Source organism: Crinia signifera, chromosome 5, assembly GCF_055691185.1.
Source record: "Crinia signifera chromosome 5, ASM5569118v1, whole genome shotgun sequence".
Classification (NCBI taxonomy): Eukaryota; Metazoa; Chordata; class Amphibia; order Anura; family Myobatrachidae; genus Crinia; species Crinia signifera.
This window is the reverse complement of record NC_139221.1, coordinates 39,256,449-39,282,438: the sequence shown is the minus strand read 5'-3', so window position 1 is coordinate 39,282,438 and position 25,990 is coordinate 39,256,449. Positions and strand designations below refer to the sequence as shown.

Sequence of the window (25,990 nt, the reverse complement as noted above, 5' to 3'; positions counted from 1 at the left end):
TGAGGCACTCATGTTGCAGCTCAAGCTGCCCATCACAGAGGCTAGGAAATATCTGTCCTACAACTGAGATCCTGGCCTCTTCTCCCTGTGATGAAACACTTCCGAAAACTAAATGGGTCCTGCCCGTGTGCTCAGTACTGAAAATTGGTACTTTGTTTTGATGGGCACAGGTGCAACTGCACCTGAATGAACACCAGTGAGCGATGATGTGCCGCAACTAAAAAAATCACCATAGTTGAAATGTATGTGCCAGTAGAATGAGGCAGGTTTGTGCTTCACAATCAGCTTCTTTGCTATATTGTTTTACTTTAGTCCCTTGGTAGAATGCTGCAGTTTTAAGTAACTGTTTGATGGCAAATGATGTCTAGCACTTCCAGCCACTGTGTGATTGAATTTGTATCGGTACATACATGGTGTTTGCCCAACATCCCACATACACAGAGTATGACGTCAATTTCACACAAAAAAAATGAAAAGAAAAACTGTGGAGATAGCTCATGCCTCATCCCTAAACAGGACAAATGGAAGTGTTGTCCTCCATAGCAACAATCACTGTCAAACACCAAGAATATACTTAAGTTGCCTACCTGACCCTCTCCATGAGGGAGAAAATGCTCTGTTCATGGACTTCCCCGGTAATGTATGATTGCCGACTCCTTTCTTATCAATTAACTAGCTCACCACAGGTGCTGGCAATCATACATGTCCAGGCAGGAACAAGGCATTTTCTCCCTCATGGAGAGGGTCAGGTAGGCAAGTATGACCTTAGAACAGTCTTTAAAATATAGCTAAAATGTGATTGGTTGCTATGGGCAACACTCCCCCACTGGTCCTGTAGTGAAGACGTTACGTAACGTGTTACGCTACGTCCCATCACTTCCGCCCTCAATATGACAAGCGAGCGATATCTCACGACACTTCCGGCCCGGAGGTTACGGCGCTCTCACAGGACCAAAAACTAATACGATCACTATCTAGGTTGAATAATAGGAGCCGGGTACCCCGTGCCTAATATAGTCCCTCTCCCGCGTGGAACGTTGTACGCCTGTGGTAAAATTACCCGCGTAGCGTGCGCTTCCGGGGAGCGGACCTGCGCATGCGCGCTCAGACCCCGCCTCCCAGTCCATTGTGAGCGCCATTAAGTTACCCGAGTGCTGGATCGGATCCTGTCGGCGAGGTGCGGCGCTCTGTCCCGGTAATCACATAACGGCCCCGTGTGCATCTATGCCCCCACCCGGCAGCGATAGTGACCCTGCCGGCGCAGTATGCCAGCTGCTGATGCATGGGGGGTAGAGTAATATGTGCAATCCCGGTGTATAGGCCTAGAGGGGGAAGTGGGGGAGGGTCCACATGGCTGATGGGGGACTACTATGTGTCTCAGTGGGGGGGACGGGACTCTGATATGACAGCAACTGGGTAGCTACTGTCGCTTCCTATGGCCTGCATACTGTGTGGAGAGGCAGTTGTGGGGTGCTGCAAGTTACCTCACGGGGGGGAGGTGGGAAAAAGCAGCATCTGGTTGCTAGGGGGGTATCTCTTGGGCAGTCTCACACCCCATTATGTTGAGAACTTTCACATTGAAATCAAGTAAATTGCTACCTGTCACATTCATATGGCGGCATGTACAGTATCACATGTGATACTATACATCTGTGTATAGGTTATTAGCACCTCTGGGAGGGAAAACATGGGGACGTACTAAAAGGAATGACAGTGGAATGACAGTCAAAGGCCGTCATTCCGCGTCAGGTGACATGTTTACGAGAGTAGGGGTGTAGGCGGGCATATTTGGAAAAGGATGAGCGCGTGCGCTACCAGGGTCACCGTAACATCAGTGTCTTAATATCGCATGACGGAGCCGTTTTAATGCTATTTTTGCTTAAGGATGGCGAATTAAAAGGCCGTCATTCCATAGGAGGCAGCCGTCATTCCACGTCAGGTGACATGTTTACGAGAGTAGGGGTGTAGGCGGGCATATTTGGAAAAGGATGAGCGCGTGCGCTACTAGGGTCACCGTAACATCGGTGTCTTAATATCGCATGACTGAGCCGTTTTAATGCTATTTTTGCTTAAGGATGCCGAATTAAAAGGCCGTCATTCCATAGGAGGCAGCCGTCATTCCACGTCAGGTGACATGTTTACGAGAGTAGGGGTGTAGGCGGGCATATTTGGAAAAGGATGACTGCGTGCGCTATGGGGATCACCGTAACATCGGGGTCTTAATATCGCATAACGGAGCTGTTTTAATGCTATTTTTGCTTAAGGATGGCGAATTAAAAGGCCGTCATTCCATAGGAGGCAGCCGTCATTCCACGTCAGGTGACATGTTTACGAGAGTAGGGGTGTAGGCGGGCATATTTGGAAAAGGATGACTGCGTGCGCTATGGGGATCACCGTAACATCGGGGTCTTAATATCGCATAACGGAGCTGTTTTAATGCTATTTTTGCTTAAGGATGGCGAATTAAAAGGCCGTCATTCCATAGGAGGCAGCCGTCATTCCGCGTCATTCTGCATGTAACATATGTGTTATGGTCTTAGCAAGATGTGTACTAAAAATATAGTTGATAGGTCTAATAATTTCAGAAATATTGATATAAATGATATTTGCTCCCATTATAGTCAATTGGCATTCCCTTTTAGCAGACCAGACTGTCATTCCACTGTCATTCCTTTTTAGTACGTCCCAAAACATGCACTGGGGCAGATGTATTAAGACTGGAGAAGAGAAAAAGTGAAATGAGATAAAGCATCAGCCAATAAACTGTTTAAAAATGACAGTTGGGAATTGATTGGCTGGTGCTTTATCTCCTTTCACTTTATCTCCACTCTGTCATCTCCAGGCTTAATACATCTACCCCACTGTGCTGTGCTGGAATGTCTTATCGTGTGATATGCAGTTCAGTGTGCATGGAACGGCCAGTGTATCAGTACACTCATCATAGCAACCTACTAATTATTTACATTCTTTAAATGGAGCAACACCTACACTTTAGCTGCATCTTTCCATGATGATGGGTAATCTTCAGATTTCTTACCCTCACATACAAGGCCTTGTCTAACTACACTGCTCCCTACACGTTCTCTCCCGTCGGCCAATTACTGTCGCTTCTCCTCTACTCTGGTCACTGCATCCCATGCGCATATACAAGATTTTGTCCCCATGGCTACCTTTCACTGGAATGAGCTCCATCACTTAGATTAGACTCTCAGCGACCTACCAAAATTTGAAATGGGCAGGGAGCAAAACTTACCTGATTATCAAAGCATACCCTTCCGCATAACCTAGTACCAAGGTCCTGCCTTCAGGCCTTGGCTGCACCTCATGTTGCCCGTCTCTCTCCCCTCCTTTTATACTGTAAGCTCCTTTCCTCCTGTTCTCACAGCCCTCTCCTTTCGCACTTCAATTACAGCTCACTCTTAAGGTCCCCTTACACTAGTGCGACATCTCGGAGGGAAGAAGTTGTGTTCGATTTAGGGATGGCCATCGATTGCAATAGCGCAACTAACCATCGATAGTGTTAAAATATGCGATGGATGACCATCAATATTTTTACCTATTGATGGTCATCCATTTTGTTTGACTGATTGGCCTGTGGGCCAATCAAAAATGGGGATGGGGCTCCATGTCCCGTCACTTTGAAAAACAAAACACAAGCAAAGCATTGGTTTTGCTGTGCCATCGATGGAGGGAAACCATCTGGTTCTCCCCATCGATGGCAAAAGTATTTGACATCGGCCATAAACCATCAATAATTTTTTGAATCCTCAATGTTTGATGGCCATCCCTAGTTCGATTTCCCTTGAACTTCTTAGGCAATTGGATCGAATACGATACACTATATGTAGTCCTTTTGCATACATTGTATCCTATGTGATCGCCACCAAGGCTGCTGGATCCGATAAATCTGTAGTGCAGCCCTTGTGATCGCCTGCGGAGCTAAAATGCATGCACATTTACACTTTTCATTTGATTTTTCAGCCAGATGCGTCTGAATCTGTATGAATTAGTGTATTGCCAGCTATATATAGCTACCTTCTATCCCAGCATCTCTTCTCACTTGTAATTATTTATCTCCCTGGTGGGACAACTCTTCTGCTTCCTACATCTCATCTGTATTGTGTACTAAGAATTGTGATGCAAATTGTTATCTGTGCTCTGTTGTAGTTTCTCAGTTACTGTAATGTTTATTTGTGTGCTTGGGTGCTTACAATGTTAAATGCCCCCCCCCCCCCCCCCCCCCATCATTGTCAACGCCACCCCCACTATCAACGCCAACCCGAAGCGTGGCGAGCGCAGCGGTACGCGTCCTCTGACCTTTTCAAACCCCCACTATCCACATCGGTGTGGAGTTAAGATAGTGTGGCGAGCCTGAAGCATGGCGAGCGGACGCAGATTTCTTTACATGTATTCCGCGTCTGCTCGCCACGCTTCGGGCTCGCCACACTATCTAAAATCAACTCCACGCCGACATGGATAGTGGGGGTATGAAAAGGTCAGAGGGTGTGTACCGCCGCCCCTCGCGGGCTCACTGCGCTCCCCACACTTCGGGTTGGCGTTGATAGTGGGGTTCACGTTGACAATGGGGGGGGGGGGGGCATTTAACATTCTGGGGGCATTGAACATTGTATGCACCCATCAGGGTGCTTGTACAATTAAACATTGCATGGCATCGCATGCCATTTGCTGGCATGCAATGCAATATTTAATTGTACATTCAGGCTTTTTCACACGGAAATCGCATCGCATACCCTATTTAGTGGTATGCGATGCGATGGGTGCCGTGATAATATACAAGTACCATAAAATGTAATAATAATAACCTGTCTAGTGGCAAATATTAATGTTCTAATCAAGCACTGAAATAGTTCAGCAACATTGACATTAATTTCAAGGCAAGCTTCACCTTTGAGTAAAATGCTTCTTCCCAACCTCCCCTGTCTGTGGTTTCCTAGCTGTTGTCAAATAGGTTATTCCACCAACCAGGGGAGCTTTCCATTTGGAGTTGGTGAGAGGTGTTGATTTATAAAAATATGCAAATTTAAATAGGAAAATCTACTTATGGGGAATACTATTTTCTTCTAGCAGCTTTAAGATCATTTTAATAACATGTTCTCTTATACGTCTTAAGTGTCCAGCTGTGTAGTTTGTGGGGGATTATTGTGCAGGTGTTATACCTGTAGGACATGAGGCAACTTTCCACCAACCAGCCAACTAGTTGCTTGTATGGAATTAAAATATGGTACTGGATAGGAGCAAATGTAATATTTACTTTAGAAATTTGCTCCCAAAATCTGGAAAAGGTCACTCAGACACAGTAATGTAGTTGAACCTGTTTGATTTAAACAATTTAACTGAATGTTTGGTACTTATGTAGTATCTGGGCGTCCGATTTTGTGATTGTATGCCTTACCTTAAGGCATACAATCAGATGCGATTCGATGCGATTTTGCATAGGATTCAATGTTAAGAAGGTCCTGTTCATTTCCCCACTATCCAAGTGGGCATAGAGTTGATTTTATATAGCGTGGCGAGCGCAGCGAGCCCGAAGCGTGGCGAGCGAACGCATATTTCTTAAAAAGTATTCTGTGTCCCCTCGCGGGGCTCGCTACGCTCGCCATGCTTCCGGCTCGGTGGCTCGTTACGCTCGCCACAGGTATATATCCAACTACATGCCCACTTGGATAGTGGGGAAAGGAAAAGGACCCCTTTTTCCCATTGAATACTATGTTAAAATGGACTCAGACCATTTTAACATTGAATCCTATGAAAAAATCTTGACCATCGCATACGATTTGGTTGCATGCGATGCGATCCGATTTCTAAATCGGGCGCCCAGATACTACATAAGTACCGAATGTTTTTGTCCATTTTCTTGGGTTTTTGAGCACATTTCTGATTGTCCTCGGCTCCCATACATTGCCATATTTTTATTCTATCCAAGCAACTAGTATGGTTGGAAGAAAGTTGGTCTGGTGTGGGTCCAGCATTAGGTCAAGGATATTGTGGAGAATAACGCCCTTCCCCATACTTCCTCAGTTGACAGTCACAGGGAGATTCAATTACCTGAGGGGTTGTCCCTGTGGCTGATTGCTGCGGCTGGATTAATTCCATCTAGTGGGGATTGCCCTGTGCATGTATCACCAAAGGTGGACTCGGCCTCTCAGCCCTTGTAAATCAGGGGATCACATGTGGGGAAAACCACTGATACCGGTAGTTACGAGGAATCAGTTGTTTTTTGTGCGGGAGAAAGATTGTTTATTGAATAACATTTCCCAGTGCCACAGGTATTTTAGCCGTGAACTAACTGCTAATTGAATATGCCTGTAGGTTTAACTAATGCCAGACAAATATATGAATGATGAATCTTTGCAGATGGAGCATAGAGAAATTGGGATTTTGGTTGCATTGTACATATATCCTATAGATCAGTGGTTCCCAACCCTGGTCCTCAAGTACCCACAAAAGTGCACGGTTTCCAGGTCACACGGCAGGTGCACTCCTTATTCAGGCACATTTGAAAAGATCCACAGGTGGAGCTAATTATCTCACCTGTGGTTCTGTGTGGAGACCTGCAAAACATGCACTGTTGGGGGTAATTGAGGACCAGGGTTGGGAACCACTGCTATAGATTGTAATCTTGCAAGCAGGACCCTTCTACCTCTATATTGGTCTGTTACTACCCAGTATGTTTTATCACCGTTGTATCAATTGTAAAGCGCAGAGGCGTATGCTGCGCTATATAAGAAACTGCAAATAAATGATAGTGAACTACATGTTATGGGGTTAGATGTAATGAAGTCTGAGTTCAGCAGACGTGTGGGATGACGGCCAAACTCGGACGTTCTTTTAAAGAGGCAATCATTTACAAGGCACGGTTTTGCTTTGTAAATGATTGCCCCTTTAAAAAGAAGAGTTCGGCTGGCATTTTGCACGGCGGCCCAACTTGAACTTAATTGCGCACGGCTCTATATAATTACATACGGCTCTATATAATAAACATAACCTGTGAAGCTTCTGCTCATTCGTGTGCTATTAAATATTAATTGATGATAAGTTACGATTATGGAACTTGAATGCAGAATAAGAGTTTTCGTTGCTTTCTTTCAGCAGTGGCACCATCCAACTGCGTAGAATCTCTAGTTTATGTGAATTTGGAGAAGATTGCAAACTCCAGGAGTAAAGCTGCTACAGAGACATCCCAGAAATTACTGCAGCGTTAGATACCTGTGGGTTTCCAATGAAGTTAGCAACTATCTAAGTTACCTGCTGGAGAATTCCTATAGACCACCATACGTAAGTAGAGGAAGTGCATGAAAAGGAACACCTGTGTATCTATATTAGAGATGTGCGGTTTGGATTTACTCGGATTTCAAAGCGATGTTTTCAACATAATGTTTTACCCTAAACAAGTAGAATAGAGATGGAGCCGCTCTCATCAAATCGGCTTCCGGCGTGACAATCCATCATGCGCCGTCCGCTGTCGCACCCCATTCCTGGCAGTGGGACGCGCTAGCGGCCCCATCTGTATATAAGCTTTCCATACAGCAGGCATGTCCAAACTATGGCCCTCCAGCTGTTGCGAAACTACACATCCCAGCATGCCTTGCCATAGTTTTAGCATTCCCAAATAGTAAACTGATGGGACTTGTCGTTTTATAACAGCTGGAGGGACATAGTTTGGATATGCATGACATACAGTAGACTTATACAGACTATTAATGGGGGACAAAAGTCACATGAACTTTAGCATTAACCCAATTGGTTAAACTTAGCAGTCTCTAACTACACATCTGTGTGAATACAGTTACTCTATCAATAATGACTTGGCATTTACCAATATTAATGGGCGCAGCAAACGGTTCAGAGCCAGTGATTGGGAATAGAGTACTAAAGTGGTGGAAATGACGGTGTAGGGATCTACACTTAAGAGCTGTAAAGAAGGGCAGTCAGACATGGTTGCCACTAAGTGGTCAGCAAGGGTAACAAAAGGGGTGGATTAGACAGTATAAAATAAACACATTGGTCTTTATTATTTCTTTGAAAAGAGGAGTGAGTTCCACTGGTGGTAAACAGCATGAGAAATCTCGTGGTACACCGACCACCCGGCAATTTCCTGGCATTTTTGAGTGCCGGGTTATTTTGCCGATTGCAACCTGACCCCAATTCACACCATCAGCAGCAAATTACCAGGTTAACCCCTTCCCGACATTTGACGTACATTTACGTCATGGTCGGGAAGTACTTCCCGACACATGGCGTAAATGTACGTCATGGCATTTAACTGTCACCGCGTCTATAGACGCGGTGACAGTTTCAACATGTCTGCTGTCCCTGACAGCAGACATGTCCGTGCATGCCCAGGGGGGGCTGCGATGCCGCCCCCCCGTCGGCGATCGCTGTGATTGGCTGTTCAGTGTGAACAGCCAATTACAGCGTTTTCCTGTGTCACCGGCGAATAACGTTCGCCGGTGACACGGGATCAGAGGTGATTGGTGCTGTAAAGTACAGCACCAATCACCGCGGGGTGTAAGGGTGACACTGGTGTCACCCCACCGCACCCCGCCCGCCCCCAAAGGCCGTGATTGGTTCGTCGGACCGACGGACCAATCACAGCCAAGGAGGGGGATTTAAACTAACGGTGACTGCACTGCAGACGCCATTCCGGTCTGGAATAGCGTGCAGTGCGGTCACCGTACCTCCCTGCCGCCATACTGACCAGAACCTTGCTCCATAGCTTGCTCCATACTTACCTGATCGCTGCTTCATCACTGCTTCCTGGATCCTGTTACTACTTGTGCCTTCCTGTGAAATTGTGCTGCTGCAGTGTACTAGCTAGATAGATAGAGAGATAGAGAGAGAGATAGAGATAGAGAGAGATAGAGAGAGAGAGAGATAGAGAGAGATAGAGAGAGAGATAGTGTCAGAGAGTGCTGATCGCTGCTTCAACACTGCTTCCTGGATCCTGTTGCTACTTGTGCCTTCCTGTGAAATTGTGCTGCTGTAGTGTACTAGCTAGATAGAGAGATAGATAGAGAGATAGAGAGAGATAGTGTCAGAGAGTGCTATATTTTGTGCTGCTGCAGTGTGATATAGTTATAGATAGAGAGAGATAGAGAGAGAGAGATAGATAGAGAGGCCTAGTGACAGAGTGCTATATTTTGTGCTGCTGCAGTGTGATAGTTATAGAGAGATAGAGAGAGAGAGAGAGAGAGAGATAGAGAGAGATAGTGACAGATTGTGCTATATATTTTTGATATAACTGACTGCTGCCCCCTCCTTTTGTGCTGATCAGTATAAATTAACTGATCAGCAACTTTTTGGGGGCGCAGGTTTTTTTTTATATATAGATATACCTGTCAGTGCTGCTGCTGCAGTGTCATAGAGTGATAGATAGTGAGAGATAGAGAGATAGAGAGAGATAGTGACAGAGAGTGATAGAGAGTGCTAAATTTTTTGTCTGCTGCCCCCGCCTTTTGTGCTGATCACTATATCTGAGGTGATCAGCAACTTTTTTGGGGGTACAGAGGTTTTTTTTTTTTTATATATACCTGTCAGTTGCACCAAAGGTTGTGCACCTGCTGCACCTCACTGGTAATCAGTGTCGCATCACTGATCACCTTTTTTTTTTTTGTGTGTGTGCTGTGGGGTCTTTTTTTAATTTTTTTTTTACACACACTGTGATTTTGTGGGTGTCCTGTGGCCGCTGTGCGCTGATCAGTGACGTACATCACTGATCATCTTTTTCGGTACAGGGTTGATCTATATTTTTTTTTTTTGATCAAATTCCTGTTGCCTTTGAGCGCTGTTCAGTGACAGACGTTACTGACCAACATCTGTGCTCAATTTTTGGCGCAGGACCTTTTTTTTTTTTTTAACCCCTTAAATTTTTTATTTTTAACCCCTTCATTTTTTTTTTTTTTATTGGTATAAAGTATTTTTTTTTTTCTGCACCACATACACACTACACACTACATACCCCCCGGATTGAAATAAAGTTTGTACCCCCCCCTACACTATACACGTGTTGAAACATTTCACTACCAGTAACACAAAAATAAAAATGGCATCCCAAATGTCCTCCCAAATGTCCTCCCAGTCATCCAGGAGAATGTATTCAGCGGAGGAGGCATATGCCCTGCTTGCTTCTGACTCTGACACAGCCAGTGATGCAAGCGGGGAATTTGAAGGTTTCGCCTTAAGCTCCTCTTCCTCCTCTGGTGATGAGGGACCCCCTCAAAGACGCCCCCGTAGAGCAGCTGAGACCCCCCCCCCAATAATTGATCTCGTATGGACCCCACCACCAGACAATTTTGAGCCCCAGGTTCCTGAGTTTTTGGCCATGCCAGGAATCCAATTTGATTCCACAGGTCTCAGAGAAATTGACTTTTTCAAATTATTTTTCTCTGATGATTTTATAAATTTAATGGTGGACCAAACTAATTTATATGCCCAGCAGTTTATTGCTCAAAACCCCACGTCATCATTTGCTAGGTGGACCCCTGTAGATGCAGTAGAGATGATGACGTTTTGGGGTCTGGTGTTTCATATGGGCATAGTAAAAAAGCCAGAAATTAGGCAATATTGGAGTACAGATGTTCTGTACAGTACTCCATTTTACCGTATGGCCATGCCCCGGACTCGATTTGAGACAATTCTTAAATTTATACATTACACCGATAATGCACAGTGCCCACCCAGAGATGATCCCACCTTTGACCGGCTATTCAAAGTCAGGCCGGTCATTGATCATTTCAGTGCCAAATTTGAAGAGGTGTACATCCCTGAAAAATTTATTTGTATCGACGAGTCCCTTATACATTTTAAAGGAAGGGTTAAATTCCGCCAGTACCTTCCCAGTAAGAGGGCAAGGTATGGCATAAAAATGTACAAACTGTGTGAAAGCACCTCAGGGTACACCCACAGGTTTAGGGTTTATGAAGGGAAGGATTCAAGAATTGAACCGCCAGAATGCCCCCCCTCCCTCGTAGGTGTTAGTGGGAAAATTGTCTGGGATTTAGTGCACCCCTTCCTGGATAAAGGTTATCACCTCTATGTGGATAACTTTTACACCAGCATCCCCCTGTTTAAGGCCCTTGGTTCAAGAGGTACAGCAGCTTGCGGTACTGTGCGCAAGAACCAAAGAGGCCTCCCAAAAACGCACATTGCCCAAGTAATGAGAAGGGGTGAAAGCAGGGGAATATGCACCGAAAATATGTTGTTGGTCAAATATAAGGACAAGAGGGATGTCCTTATACTGACAACAATTCATGGAGACAGTACCACCTCCATCCCTGTACGAGGTACCAGTACCCACACCTCAAAACCTAATTGTATCCTGGATTACAATAGGTACATGGGCGGAGTGGATCTTTCAGATCAGGTACTGAAGCCGTACAGTGCCCTGCGGAAAACAAAAATCTGGTACAAGAAGGTGGCCGTGTATATCATCCAGATGGCACTGTATAACGCTTACGTGCTATTCCGTTCTACCGGCCAGAGGGGGACATTTATGCACTTTCAAGAGGAAGTCATAAAGGGCCTAATATTTGGGAACCAGCAGGCAGAGGGCCCCAGTACTTCTAGTACTGGCCCCCGTATTGTACCAGGGCAGCATTTTCCTGATGAAATCCCCTCCACTGGAAAAAAGGGCAGGACACAAAAAAGGTGCAAAGTTTGCTATAAAAAGGGAATAAGAAAGCAAACTATTTTCCAGTGTGACACTTGCCCCGACAAACCCGGCCTATGTATAAAGGAGTGTTTTAAAATATACCACACATCTATGGAATATTAGGTTCATAATTTCACCGTGCTTCGGGGGTCTTGCTAATGCCACATAGCACCCACCATTCATTCCACCAGAATCTGAGCCGCAAAATCCAAAAATCACTCCTTCCCTTCTGAGTCCTGCCATGCACCCAACTGGTATTTTTTGGTCACATGTGAGGCATTGCCGTACTCGGGAGAAATTGGGGCACATATTTTGGGGTGCTTTGTCTCCTTCATTCCTTGTGAAAATGAAAAATTTTGAGCCAGAACTGCATTTTTGTGTAAAAAAATGTAATTTTTCATGTTCACTGCCCACTTGTATCAAAATTGGTGAAACCCCTGGGGGTTTGAAATGTACACTATACCCCTAGATGAATTCCCTGAGGGGTGTAGTTTGCAAAATGGGGTCACTTGTGGGGGGGTTCCACTGTATTGGTGCTTTGGGGGTCTTGCTAATGCGACATAGCACCCACCATCATTCCACCAGAATTTGTGCTGCAAAATCCAAATATCACTCCTTCCCTTCTGAGTCCTGCCACTTTTTGGTCACACATGAGGCATTGCCGTACTCGGGAGAAATTGGGGCACAGATTTTGGGGTGCTTTGTCTCCTTCATTCCTTCTGAAAATGAAAAATTTTGAGCCAGAACTGCATTTTTGTGTAAAAAAATGTAATTTTTCATTTTCACTGCCCACTTGTATCAAAATTGGTGAAACCCCTGGGGGTTTTAAATGTACACTATACCCCTAGATGAATTCCCTGAGGGGTGTAGTTTGCAAAATGGGGTGACTTGTGGGGGGGTTCCACTGTATTGGTGCAACATAGCACCCACCATTCATTCCACCAGAATATGTGCTGCAAAATCCAAAAATCACTCCTTCCCTTCTGAGTCCTGCCATGCACCCAACTGGTATTTTTTGGTCACATGTGAGGCATTGCCGTACTCGGGAGAAATTGGGGCACAGATTTTGGGGTGCTTTTTCTCCTTCATACCTTCTGAAAATGCAAAATTTTGAGCCAGAACTGCATTTTTGTGTAAAAAATGTAATTTTTCTTTTTCACTGCCCACTTGTATCAAAATTGGTGAAACCCCTGGGGGTTTGAAATGTACACTATACCCCTAGATGAATTCCCTGAGGGGTGTAGTTTGCAAAATGGGGTCACTTGTGGGGGGGTTCCACTGTATTGGTGCTTGGGGGGTCTTGCTAATGCGACATAGCACCCACCAAAATTCCACCAGAATCTGAGCTGCAAAATCCAAAAATCACTCCTTCCCTTTTGAGTCCTGCCATGCACCCAACTGGTATTTTTTGGTCACATGTGAGGCATTGCCGTACTCGGGAGAAATTGGGGCACAGATTTTGGGGTGCTTTTTCTCCTTCATACCTTCTGAAAATGAAAAATTTTGAGCCAGAACTGCATTTTTGTGTAAAAAATGTTATTTTTCATGTTCACTGCCCACTTGTATCAAAATTGGTGAAACCCCTGGGGGTTTGAAATGTACACTATACCCCTAGATGAATTCCCTGAGGGGTGTAGTTTGCAAAATGGGGTCACTTGTGGGGGGGTTCCACTGTATTGGTGCTTGGGGGGTCTTGCTAATGCGACATAGCACCCACCAAAATTCCACCAGAATCTGAGCCGCAAAATCCAAAAATCACTCCTTCCGTTCTGAGTCCTGCCATGCACCCAACTGGTATTTTTTGGTCACATGTGAGGCATTTCCGTACTCGGGAGAAATTGGGGCACATATTTTGGGGTGCTTTTTCTCCTTCATACCTTCTGAAAATGAAAAATTTTGAGCCAGAACTGCATTTTTGTGTAAAAAAATGTAATTTTTCATTTTCACTGCCCACTTGTATCAAAATTGGTGAAACCCCTGGGGGTTTGAAATGTACACTATACCCCTAGATGAATTCCCTGAGGGGTGTACTTTGCAAAATGGGGTGACTTGTGGGGGGGTTCCACTGTATTGGTGCAACATAGCACCCACCATTCATTCCACCAGAATCTGTGCTGCAAAATCCAAAAATCACTCCTTCCCTTCTGAGTCCTGCCATGCACCCAACTGGTATTTTTTGGTCACATGTGAGGCATTGCCGTACTCGGGAGAAATTGGGGCACAGATTTTGGGGTGCTTTTTCTCCTTCATACCTTCTGAAAATGAAAAATTTTGAGCCAGAACTGCATTTTTGTGTAAAAAAATGTAATTTTTCATTTTCACTGCCCACTTGTATCAAAATTGGTGAAACCCCTGGGGGTTTGAAATGTACACTATACCCCTAGATGAATTCCCTGAGGGGTGTAGTTTGCAAAATGGGGTGACTTGTGGGGGGGTTCCACTGTATTGGTGCTTGGGGGGTCTTGCTAATGCGACATAGCACCCACCAAAATTCCACCAGAATCTGAGCTGCAAAATCCAAAAATCACTCCTTCCCTTCTGAGTCCTGCCATGCACCCAACTGGTATTTTTTGGTCACATGTGAGGCATTGCCGTACTCGGGAGAAATTGGGGCACAGATTTTGGGGTGCTTTGTCTCCTTCATACCTTCTGAAAATGACAAATTTGGAGCCAGAACTGCATTTTTGTGTAAAAAAAATAATTTTTCATTTTCACTGCCCAGTTGTACCACAATTGGTGAAACCCCTGGGGGTTTGAAATGTACACTATACCCCTAGATGAATTCCCTGAGGGGTGTAGTTTGCAAAATGGGGTCACTTGTGGGGGGGTTCCTAACTTTTAGCATCTTATGGTGCCTTGAAACCTACATGGTGCCTAAAAAATAATCTCATAAAAAGGAGGCTCCAAAATCAAGTAGGTGCTCCTTCTATTATGAAGCCTGTGGTTTGGTCACCGTGCACACTAGGGCCACATATAGGATATTTATGAAAACAAAAGAATTGGGGGAATCAATTTTTAGTCACATTTCTCTAGTAAAATGTACTGTGTTCCTTATAAAAATGTATTAAAATTGCAAATCTGCAAAAAAAAAGAAATTTTGAAATTTCACCTACACTTTGTTTTAATTCCTGTGAAACACCTAAAGGGTTAACAAACTTCCAAAATGCTGTTTTGAATACTGTGAGGGGTGCAGTTTTTGAAATGGCATCATTTATGGGGGTGTCTCACATACAAGTCCCTCAAAGTTACATCAGAACTGAACTGGTCCCTAAAAAAATCAGTGTTTGAAATTTTCTTGAAAATTTGAGAATTTGCTATTCATATTGTAAGCCTCCTAGTGTCCCAAAAAATTAAAAGGAAGTTGAAATAATGATGTCAACATAAAGTAGACATATGGCCTATGTTAGTTATTCACTATTTTGAGTGGTAAGATTATTTGTCTCACAAGCAGAAAATTTAACATTTTGCAAATCGCTAAATTTTCCATTTTTTCACGATATTTTGGTATTTTTCACAAAAAAACACAGACTGTATCGACCCAAATTTACCACTAATTTGAAGTACAATGTGTCACGAAAAAACAATCTCAAAATCACTGGGATAAGTAAAAGCAAAAAAAAGTTATCCCCACTTAAGTGAGACATGTCAGATTTGAAAAAAAGGGCTCTGTCAGGAACGCAAAAACTGGCTCTGTCAGGAAGGGGTTAAAGCTTTTCAACCCGGGAATTTGCTGAAAACCCCAAGTTTTTCTGTGGTGTGAAAGGGTCAAAAAGGGGCTCAAATCCCGGCACTCCGACCCTGGGCAAGAGTGGGGTCAGAGTGACAGAATTAAAGACCCGGGTCAACCCTTTCACAAAACCGAAAACCCCGGGATTTTCAGCAAATTCCCGGGTTGAAAAGCTTTAACCCGGTAATTTGCTTCTGGTGTGAAAGGGGTATTAGTAAGAGAGATTGCAGTCATTGTCAGAGCCAAGAGGGTGGATTGTGTAGAGGGAGAAGATTGGGTGGGTGCATTATAGGTGAGTGTGAGGAATTTGATTTGCACTCTGTATGGGAAGAGGGAGATCTTATTTGGCTTGGTGGACAGATGAGCAGATAAAGTCAAGCGTTTATGATCAAGTAATATGGGAGCAGGGAAGGCCAAACTGGAGAAGGTTGCAGTATTCAAGGCAAAATAGGTTTAGTGACTGGATTAAGTTTTGGACTCTAATCCCTTTCTGTGAACTTCTGTAGGATTTCTCTGTACCCAGTACAAATCCATTGTTTGTATTATGTATGGTGACAGTGCTGTTCATGTTTGCACACAATCTGTTATTGTTACATTGCCCGGGACACACTAGTGAATGTGGAAACCAGATACACTTCTGTGCTAAAAGAAAAAACGCTGTGTGATTATTCTTGGCTGAGAAGCTAAATGCATGGTTCATTATCAGCTTTCCACTACCAGGAATCCAGAGACAACTCTGGCTTTTTCTGTATGACAAATGTAGCACATTTCAGTGGCACTGACCATTAATCTTGCTATACCCATCATTCTCCAGGTTGGTTAGCTATCATATCAGTTGTTCCTCCACCTTCTGATATCCCCCCCCCCCCCCCCCCCCCTCCTCAGCCTGCCTTTCTCTCTTTACCATCTGCTCCCACTCCATCTATCCCTCTTTCATCTTTGTCCCACCCCCTTCTGTCTCTAAGCTCTCTCTGTATCTCACTCTCCCCATTTCTGTTTCTCATCTTAGTCCCTTTTCTTTCGCATTAGTCTGTTTCGCCTCCCTCATGTTGCTCATTTCTGTCCCATTCACCTCTGCACCCAACATATTAATCTGACTTTGACAGGCTATAGTAAAAATCTGCTTTGACTCCTGTAGGCGTTTGCTGCCGTCAATGAGGGTTACATATCTCATTAAGAACATGTCCAAAACAAAAATAGGAAGACACTAGTAGCGTGTGTTGCTTTGAGTGCATACGAACCCTAAATGTGTGGGGTTTTTATTAACCCTTTGAGTGCCAACAGCTCTGTGAGATGTGCACAAAATATCCATTAAAAATGCCAGCGTCGCTCACAGTTGTTATATAAATTCAAATAAAAAATGTTGAGTAAAAAAAGATTATATTGTATTAGGTAATGTTTGCTTGGCAATTTTCACACCTATTTTGACAAATTCACTTGGCACTCAAAGGATTAACTGAAATGCTGAACGACTATTTTGTGTGAAAGTTAGCCAAAAATAATAATATTATTATTATTTTTTTCCCTACAGATTTCTGAGAATGTCTTTAACTGTCCGGTTAGAGGGTCTTTCAAGTTCTGCAAGCTCACGCGATATTCGAGAATATTTTTCTGGATTGGAAATACCCCTTGGAGGGGTGACGGTCATTGGTGGAAAACATGGCGAAGCTTTTGTTAACTTCATAAAATGGGAAGATGCACGGCGAGCAATTCTGCTGTCGGGGCGCCCCATAAAGGATTCTACTATTCATGTTTCACTCAGCAATAGAGAAGAAATGGAACGTGCATTGGCATACACTGAAATTGTTTCTAAAACCTCCATACCTGATAACAATGGAACACATGAGGAAAAGAATAAAGATGATGCATTATCGCTCAGAACACAGTTATATCTACGTATAAAAGTTAGTTCTACTGAAGCAACATTAACAGATATACAAAGGTTCTTTTATAGACTTCAGATTGTAGATATATTGTACTTTAAAGATGAACGATCAGTTAGAAGCGGAGATGCAATAGTTAAATTTGCCTCTAATGCAGATGCTACGGAGGGTTTCGGTAGATATAGGGATAGTAAGTCAATACGTGTGACATGGTCTAGTGAAGGAGATTGGCTTAAATATGGTGGCATAGATGAGGATGATTCAAATTCAAGACACGGAAGAAGAAGAACTCGTTCTCGGACTCCGCGTAGGCGCTCAAGGACTCCGCGTAAGCGCTCAAGGACTCCGCGTAGGCGCTCTAGGTCTCCACGAAGGCGCTCTAGGTCTCCGCGAAAGCGGTCCAGGTCACCACTAAGACGAACTAGGTCTCCGCGAAGGCGTTCTAGGTCTCCGCGAAGGCGTTCTAGGTCTCCACGAAGGCGCTCCAAGTCTTCAGGAAGGCGCTCCAAGTCTTCAGGAAGGCGCTCTAGGTCTCTACGAAGACGTTCCAGATCTCTGCGAAAGTCCAAGTCTCCAGTCAGGCGCTCCAGGTCTCCACGAAGACGTTCCAGGTCTTCCGGGAGGCGTTCCAGGTCTGATAGACCGCATTCTCGATCTTCATCTAGGCATTCTAGGTCTCCAGGAAGTCAATCAGATAGGGAAAGTCCTAATTCAGAAGAGTTTCATGTGCGTGTGCTAAACTTAAGCTACAGTGCGGATAAAGCGGACATAAGGAAGTTGTTTCATAATTACGTGGATGAGAGTAACATTACATTTGTGTGTGACGAAAAAGGCCATAGAACAAGGGAATGTTTTGTTATGCTCACAAGCGATGAACAACTAAAAAAAGTTCTTCGGTTTGACAAATATATGTATAAGGGACGTAACCTGTCCATCTCTTCAATTTCTAAATATCGCATGGAAAAGTTGCTTGCAGAAAAGAAAGCAATGTTCTCAAATGATTTTTCAAACGGACAATATTTCTACTTGAGAAGCTTTCCTTCCGATGTTTCCAAAAGTGATATTAAGGATTTTTTTTCAGGCTTTTCCCTGAAGGAAGAAGATATTTATCTGCTATGTGACAAAAAAGGAGTTCCATTAGGGGAAGTATTGGTAAGATTCTCAACCAAAGAAGAAGTAATCAAGGCTGATAAGTTAAATCGTAAAAAGTTCAAAGGCAAAGAAGTTCCACTGAGACGTATCCCTGAGGAAAAGTTGAAAAGTATTTTGCGTGACTATTCTGTAATCCCAGGACCTACAGATCCATACGACTGTGTCACCCAGGAAGATGATACATCTGAAGATGATGGTTCACCTGAAGATAAAGGCAATACAGCTGTGTGTGATAACCAGGATGCCAGCTCAGCTGATGTTTTTTCTCAGATAGACCATGAGTGTGTTACTCAGGCAGACGATATAGATGATCATCCTGATGATGACTCCGAAACCAATGCAGATATTCAACACGAGGAAACAGATTTCATCCAGACAGATGATGCACCCAATGACGAGTCTGATAACAATGCAGATATTAAACCTGACGATAATCGTGTCATCCAGGCGGACGATGCACCCAATGATGCTTCTGATATCCTTGCAGATCTTAAACCTGACGATAAATGTGTCATCGAGGCAGACGATGCACCCAAGGATGCGTCTGATAAATGTGGCATCCAGGCAGACAATGCACCCACTGATTCTGATACCCTTGCAGTTATTAAACATGAGGATAAATTTGTCATCCAGACAGACGATGCTCCCGCTGATGGGTCTGTTACCCTTGCTGATATTAAACATGAGGATGATTCTCTCACCCAGACAGACAATGCACAAAACGATGCGTCTGATACCCTCGCAGATATGAAACCTGAGGATAAGTCTCTCACCCAGACAGACGATGCACCCACTCATGAGTCGGATACCCTTGTAGATATTAAACATGAGGAAAATTGTGTCAACCAGGCAGGCGATGCACCCCATGATGACTGTGTTTCAAAGGCAAATAGCACGCAGGGCAACAAGACGATCAATGATGAAGCCATGCAATAGGTCACTGTCCTTCAGAAGTCTATAGGTTGTGCTTACTCTTTTTTATATTTCAAAGGCATTTACACCCATGCAGGATTGTTTCATTGATGTCAAACGCACAGTTACACATGTGACACAAAAACATGGAAGATGAGAAGATTTGGAATACCAAATGTGTCCTGTTCTCACGTGGTTTAAATAAGATTTGCCTTATGTCTCCCTTGATTAGAACTCCCTTGGGACTTACACTAGTCATTGACACCACCGCTGCTTGCTACTGCTGACGTGTTCTATAAAGATTGCCTAGGTTGCTGCACACCTGTAGTTTTGCATTTTCCTGCTGTTAGTATCTACGTAGCAATGTCTGGACAGTTGTATGTATGCACGCAGTGGCCATGGGTTGATATTGACAGTATGGCTCCCAAGGGAGGTCCCTTCACATAACCTGCTCTTCAGATGGGAAATGCAGCAGCATAGTTGTCCCCTCATCCACCTCCATGTTTCTGTAGTGATTTCTTTAAGTCTCAAACTTTGCCAAGTTATGAAGAAGCTGTGTGTCGGTAGTGAGTGTATGTAAAAGCATTTTTTGGGATAGGTATGAGCCACTCTCTCGACTGCACATGAAGCAATCAGTTCTTTGACCGGCTTATGCCATTTGATACGAAACAATAGAAATGACATCTTTGCTTCCTAAAATGCCATTTTATACATGACAGTACTCCTAACCATATTGTGCTTATTTGCAGTGTTTAACTGAATAGTAGTAAATGACATTGCTGGACAGTTCTCAAGCTCAGGATGCCCCTAATATTTAGGACTTCTCTGCACTTGGGACAGCTACACTGGAGGACTTGATGCAACATTTAATGACAGGTGCACCGCTCTTATTAATCACCGCAGGCATCACAATGTTCTCAAGTAAAGACGAGGCCATTGCACACAGACAAAAGGTATGCCCACTTTACTTATCGGGTACTCATGTCACTGAAGCCCTGCACCTAAAGACCAGAGAGATCAGGGGTGCATGAGAAATATCTGTAGAATGTATAAACATTGGTGCAGGTATGTCTGAAGGTTGCCCGTATAGTTAAAGTTGGAAAACATTGCCGTTTGTACCCACACGCTCTAATCTGCTGTGTGTCCTGCCACACATCATGCAAGGTTCCAGCAAGACCTTTGGCTTAATTGAACTCCTCCTTTGAGCTAAAAGCGATATTGGTGAGTAGGTTTGATCTCGGTATGATCCCAAAACAACCATGAAGTCTACTAATAAGATGATCAAGATTAGATTTATTGGTACTGGGATGGGAGGTTGTAACATTACTTACCATACACCATGGAAGTGGACCAGATGCATTCGCGAGATGTCACGTGGGCTAGTCTTATATAATTTGACCACCATGTATGTCGTTATCAGGAACAATGAACCTTTCACAATAAGCCTTGTTTTCATGCAGGGATTCATTCCAGATTTTCTAATAGAAATGTGCTATGCTTAGGGGAAGCATCGGTAAGATTTCCAGCTGATGAAAAAAGAGCGTGATCTAATAAAGTTGTCCATGGGTAGACAAACTCCTGCTGCTGTGGAACCACACATCTCGGCATGATTTGCCAAAGTTTTAGCATGCCTTGCCAGAAAAGCTTTAGCAGGACATGCTAAGATGTGTAGTTCTACAGCAGCTGACGTGCCTATCCTTGAACTGGTCTCGGAGTATCTCAAGTATCAAATAGATTCCGTTTTCTGAAGCAAAGATCGAATACAGGCATGTCCAACCTGCGGGCCCTCCAGCTGTTGTGAAGCTACACATCCCAGCATGCCTTGCCATAGATTTGCTATTAGGGAATGCTATGGCAAGGCATGCTGGGATGTGTAGTTTCACAACAGCTGGAGGGCTGAAGGTTGGACATGCCTGAACTAATTGACGAAAAAATCTTCCTTAAATATTTGAATGTTTGGGGTTTTTTTATATGTAAGTTATCCTTTAAACATTTTTGCTCCCTTGAAATGAAATTGATTTTTTTTGTTATGTAAATAGTTTATTATATATATAGCTAATTGGAAAATCTTGAGCTTTTTTTGTCACATTAAACTATTAGTAATAATCTCACAGGTTATGAAACTACGTTGTGTTCTGATCTGTGCTTTTTCCTGTATCTGCCTTTATGTTTCCTTAAATAAAATAAATAAAAAAATAACATTATCCATGTATTTCTTTTTATTCTACACAGACATTTTGTGATGTTGAGATGGGTGTATATTGATTGCAACTGATTTTTATTCCACAGCAAAATTAATAAACATAATGAACATGATAATTAGAAAGCTGTCTGCCCCCAATTTGTTAAAAACAAATCAGAGATAACAAATACCCAATAGCACATACATGTTAAGAAATAACCATTTGCCCCACTCTAGAATCCTTCAAAAACTCTCAAGACTTTCCTGTTTACTCAAGTAAATACCCTTAAGTATCTTTTATGAAAAGCTTTTATGTGCTTCATTGTTCCTGTACTGTATTACATTTATTCTGTCGGTTAAGCACCTTGGGTCCTATTGGAGAAAGAGCGCTATATAAATAAAACTATTATTTGTACATTGGGCCCGGTTCAGAGATGACTGAAGTTCAATACTGCATGCAAGCAGCATTGGATTTCCATCTGCTCTCTGGGAGGGGCTTGCAGTAGATTTAATAGTAGAAGAGACACATCTTGCATGTAGATGTGTTGTTCCCCCGCAGATAGACAGCTAGCTGAGTAAATTGGCCAATAGAAGCACAGGTTGCAAGGCCAGCAATTCTGTGTGGTCACATGCAACCCTTGGCTCGTCCAGGACATGGGCAATACCGCCTGTTTCTAGGAATGCAGCCCCCCGATGCTGCGGTCTGTCATACAGGCAGAGGGGGACTACGGCTGTCATCGCGAATAGGGTATGTTCAGGCTCAGATTCCCGATAATTGTGCTGTGTATGGGGCACCTTTAGTCACCAGTCAACATTTCAATGATTTGCACACTGGCACAGTCCTTATATATATTTTATTTATTTATTTACAGTTTCTTAAATAGCGTAGCAGATTCCGTTGAGCTTTAGAATAGTATATATGTGTTTATGAATAATTAATGTTTGTCTTGGGTTTATTATCCAAATAATACCACTCAGGATTTTATTCAATGTAAGTGTAGTTGGTTCATAAACTGTTTTTTTAAATGTTTTTAATACTTCACAGTATTATCCCATTCATAAGGGTATCTTGATGTTTCTTTAATAAGCTGCCCAGAATCTACCTATTGGTCACTATCTTGGGTAGTTTTTGAATCGGGTATTTTTATGCCCAGGATCTTTGTCATCCATTATATTCTTGAACCATCCGTGTTGGGGTTATCACAGATTAATCAGCAGGTAACTAGTTTCTCATATAATATATATGTTCCCACTGATTAATTATACATAAATATTCCCCCTTGTTAATAATGCAGAGTATGTCAGCATATCCTAGGGGCGAACGAGGTAATGCTGGACGACTAACTTAATTAGCTGTAATTAGCCCTGTACCACCACTGACCACAGTTATCATTCTATCTCTGCTGATTAATCATCTATATAATAAGTGCACATGTCACTATTACCATGCTGACCGCAGCTGCCGCACTGACTCTACTGATTCTGCAACATGTCCCTATTTACCACTGCTGGACGTGGCTACCATCCTATCCCTGCCTAATGCAATGAACAGTTATACAGGGTGTGGTATAGGGTTCCGACAGTCATTAGCTCGACGTCGGGATCCTGACTGGCCGGACTCAGACAGCATGGCGAGCGCAACAAAGCCCCTTGCGGGCTCACTGCGGTGGCTCTCTACGCTCGTCACCTATTCTATTCTCCCTCTATGGGGGTCCTGGACCCCCACAAGGGAGAATAGCCGGTGGCCGCTCTGAACCCGTCTGTCTGTGGGATCCCGACGTCGGGTAAATGACTGTCAGGATCCCGTCCGGCACCCGTTATACAAGAGAGCAAGCCAGTCCTCAGGAAGGTGCACTAGGACACAATTATGTCTAAAACATAATTTTTATTTGTATGCATTAAAATGAATGTTTAATACAGTGAAATATTAAAAAATAAGTATAGAAAAAAGTGTATAAATTAAAACTCCTAATTCAGCGTCTGATGTCAGTGATTGCTGAGAATGTGTGGCTCAGTAATTGTGCATACGCTGTGCTGCCAATAGTAGGGTTACAAATTATGGATATGTAGGAGATACATTTTTTTTTTTATGGAAATCTGTATATATAGTTAATCATATCACTGCAGCTGTCTGTGGGAGCCTCTGTGTGGGTTTCCCATGACTGGAGAGAGAGCAATTTGTGGAAAGAAGAATGCGCATGTGTGCCCTGGGCTTGTGGATTATGAAGAGTTCATTACAATACAAAATAAAGTTCAAATAGGTTTAATAAAGTATAGCCAATATAATAAACTAAAGCATAGTAATATGAAAACACACAGGTAGGTATAGGCAGTGGTTTTTCTAAAAATTCTGCAGTTAGAGTTGAACTTGGTCAGTCCATCTTAATAATGGAGCCCAAACACGCACCGATGCTGGCGGTGCGATGGGGTGCGCGCTCCCGCGGCACCTCATCGCACAGTACAAAAAGTATGTGCTGCACATACTTTTTGTACTAGCTTTTTCTAGCATCGCATCGCATGCACAAGGCATACGATGCGATGCTATGTGTGCTAGTTAAGCCCACAACGCACGCCGGGAACGGTGCGTGTGTGGGCTCCTTAAGACAGTCCTTTTGTTTCAATGAAAAAGTTAGAGAATTGACACTGATGCTATCAGTAATTGGTGTAAAAACCTGATATGCTTTGCATCCCAGCAAGGCAATGGTCTGTTGTCCGCTGTGTATATGATGTCCCTGACAATTAGGGGGGGGAAACGGTCATTGGGTCACCACCAAGTAGGCAAGCATTAGGTCAACACCACTAGGTCGACATGCAGATAGGTCGACATGACTTTCGATCGACATGTCGTAAGGTCAACAAGACTTTAGGTCGATAGGGTTATTAGGTCATTTAGTGTTTATGTTGACTGCGATAAATATTTTTTTTATTTTTTTAAATGTTGACTTTTTCACTGTCGGCCTAATGACCCTACACTCATGTCGACCTAAATGCATGTCTACCTAATGACTGTCTAACAACTTGCTGGTGACCAACTGATCCACACCCAATAAGGGTATAGAGACCATGGGTCTTCAAACTGTGGCCCTCCAGATCTTGTGGAACTACATGTCCCAGCATGCCCTGACAGTTTTGGCATGCTCTTATAGGGAAAAAAAAGTGGCAATGCATGTTTGGAACATCTGGAGGGCCACAATTTGAAGACCCATGGTATAGAGCTTACTTATCTCCGTATTCTCCGTCAGTTTGGTAGTGGTGTTCCCACATAAATGTTGGAGGGGTGGTGGTGCTTGCAAATGGAATACCTGCAGCTTTTCTTATGGCTATGTGGCCAGAGCTGGTGACACCGCAGGCGTGCAGTACCGCTCCTTATCCGTTATCCCACCACAGGCGGGCTCGTATGGACAGAGCACCACTGCTGGAGCCTGTGTGGCAGGGACTTGCAGCGTCCCAATGAAGAGTCCGTGTCTGGCCACTTTTTCAAGCACCCTGTGCGGGAAGATGAGAGCCGGGCAGGATGTGGCGTCCGGCTGGCTGTAGCATGAGGCAAGTGTCACACAGAATGGAGAGGGAGATGGGTGAGCCGTTGGAGTACAGTGGTGTAAGTTCAATGTCTATTCTGCTCCTAGACGTGTTTCGTCATGCTCACGTGACTTTTTCAATAGATAAATGCAAATAACAGTTTGTCTGTGTATTTATAGTCCAAATTTAACCCATTGTTTAAGGGCTGAAGTGGATTAGTTCAGTCAGGGAGCCAAGAGGTGTTTTATAGGGCTCGGTGATCTTGAGGATAGTTTGCATATTATCCCAGTTTTTTGTGTGGGATATAAGAGCTACAGCTCTGCTATCGTAGCGTGATTGCTAACAGATTCAGACACAGTACAACCTGACAACAGAGACTATTATCTTATGGCCATTTCACCTAAAAAAAAAAAAACACCACGCTGACCAACACTCCGAGGTCTTGCAGGTGGACCAGGGGGAGGTAGAAGCTTTGTTCAAAAGGGTCAGACTTAGGAAGGCTGCAGGTCCTTATGGAGTGTCGCCATCTACCCTTAAGACCTGTGCAATGCAGCTTGCACCCATCTTCACTGTGATCTTTAACGCCTCACTGGAAACGAGAAGGGTCCCCGCCTGCTTCAAACGCTCAGTTATTATTCCGATTCCCAAGAAATTGGCTGTGAAGGATTCTAATGACTACAGGCCAGTTGCACTAACATCAGTGGTCATGAAGGCATTCAAAAGACTGGTACTGAACCATCTGAGGGAGGTGACCAACACCCATCTCAACCCCCTGCAGTTTGCCTACTGAGCAAAAAGAAGCATTGAGGATGCAGTTAACCTAGGGCTGCATTATATCCTGGAACACCTGGATCATCCAGGCGCCTATGCGAGGGTCCTAGTCATTGACTTCAGCTCTGCATTTAACACAATTGCCCCCGCTATCCTAAAGCCCAAACTTCTCT

General features: G+C 43.7%; 1 protein-coding gene across 4 annotated transcripts; it reads left to right on the top strand.

The window, feature by feature from the left end:
- Positions 1–947: 947 nt before the first annotated feature.
- On the top strand, positions 948–21,559 carry LOC146080135 (RNA-binding protein 12B-like). Of its 4 annotated transcripts, none has more exons than XM_083187064.1 (3): positions 948–1,177; positions 7,114–7,296; positions 16,930–21,559. In XM_083187064.1, the coding sequence occupies exon 3, from the start codon at positions 16,940–16,942 to the stop codon at positions 19,367–19,369; it is 2,430 nt and encodes an 809-aa protein (XP_083043190.1). In that variant the 5' UTR covers positions 948–1,177; positions 7,114–7,296; positions 16,930–16,939; the 3' UTR covers positions 19,370–21,559. The 4 variants fall into 4 exon arrangements, with proteins under 4 accessions (XP_083043190.1, XP_083043189.1, XP_083043187.1 ...); XM_083187063.1 differs by having other exon boundaries at positions 7,111–7,296; XM_083187061.1 differs by having other exon boundaries at positions 948–1,195.
- Positions 21,560–25,990: the final 4,431 nt, after the last annotated feature.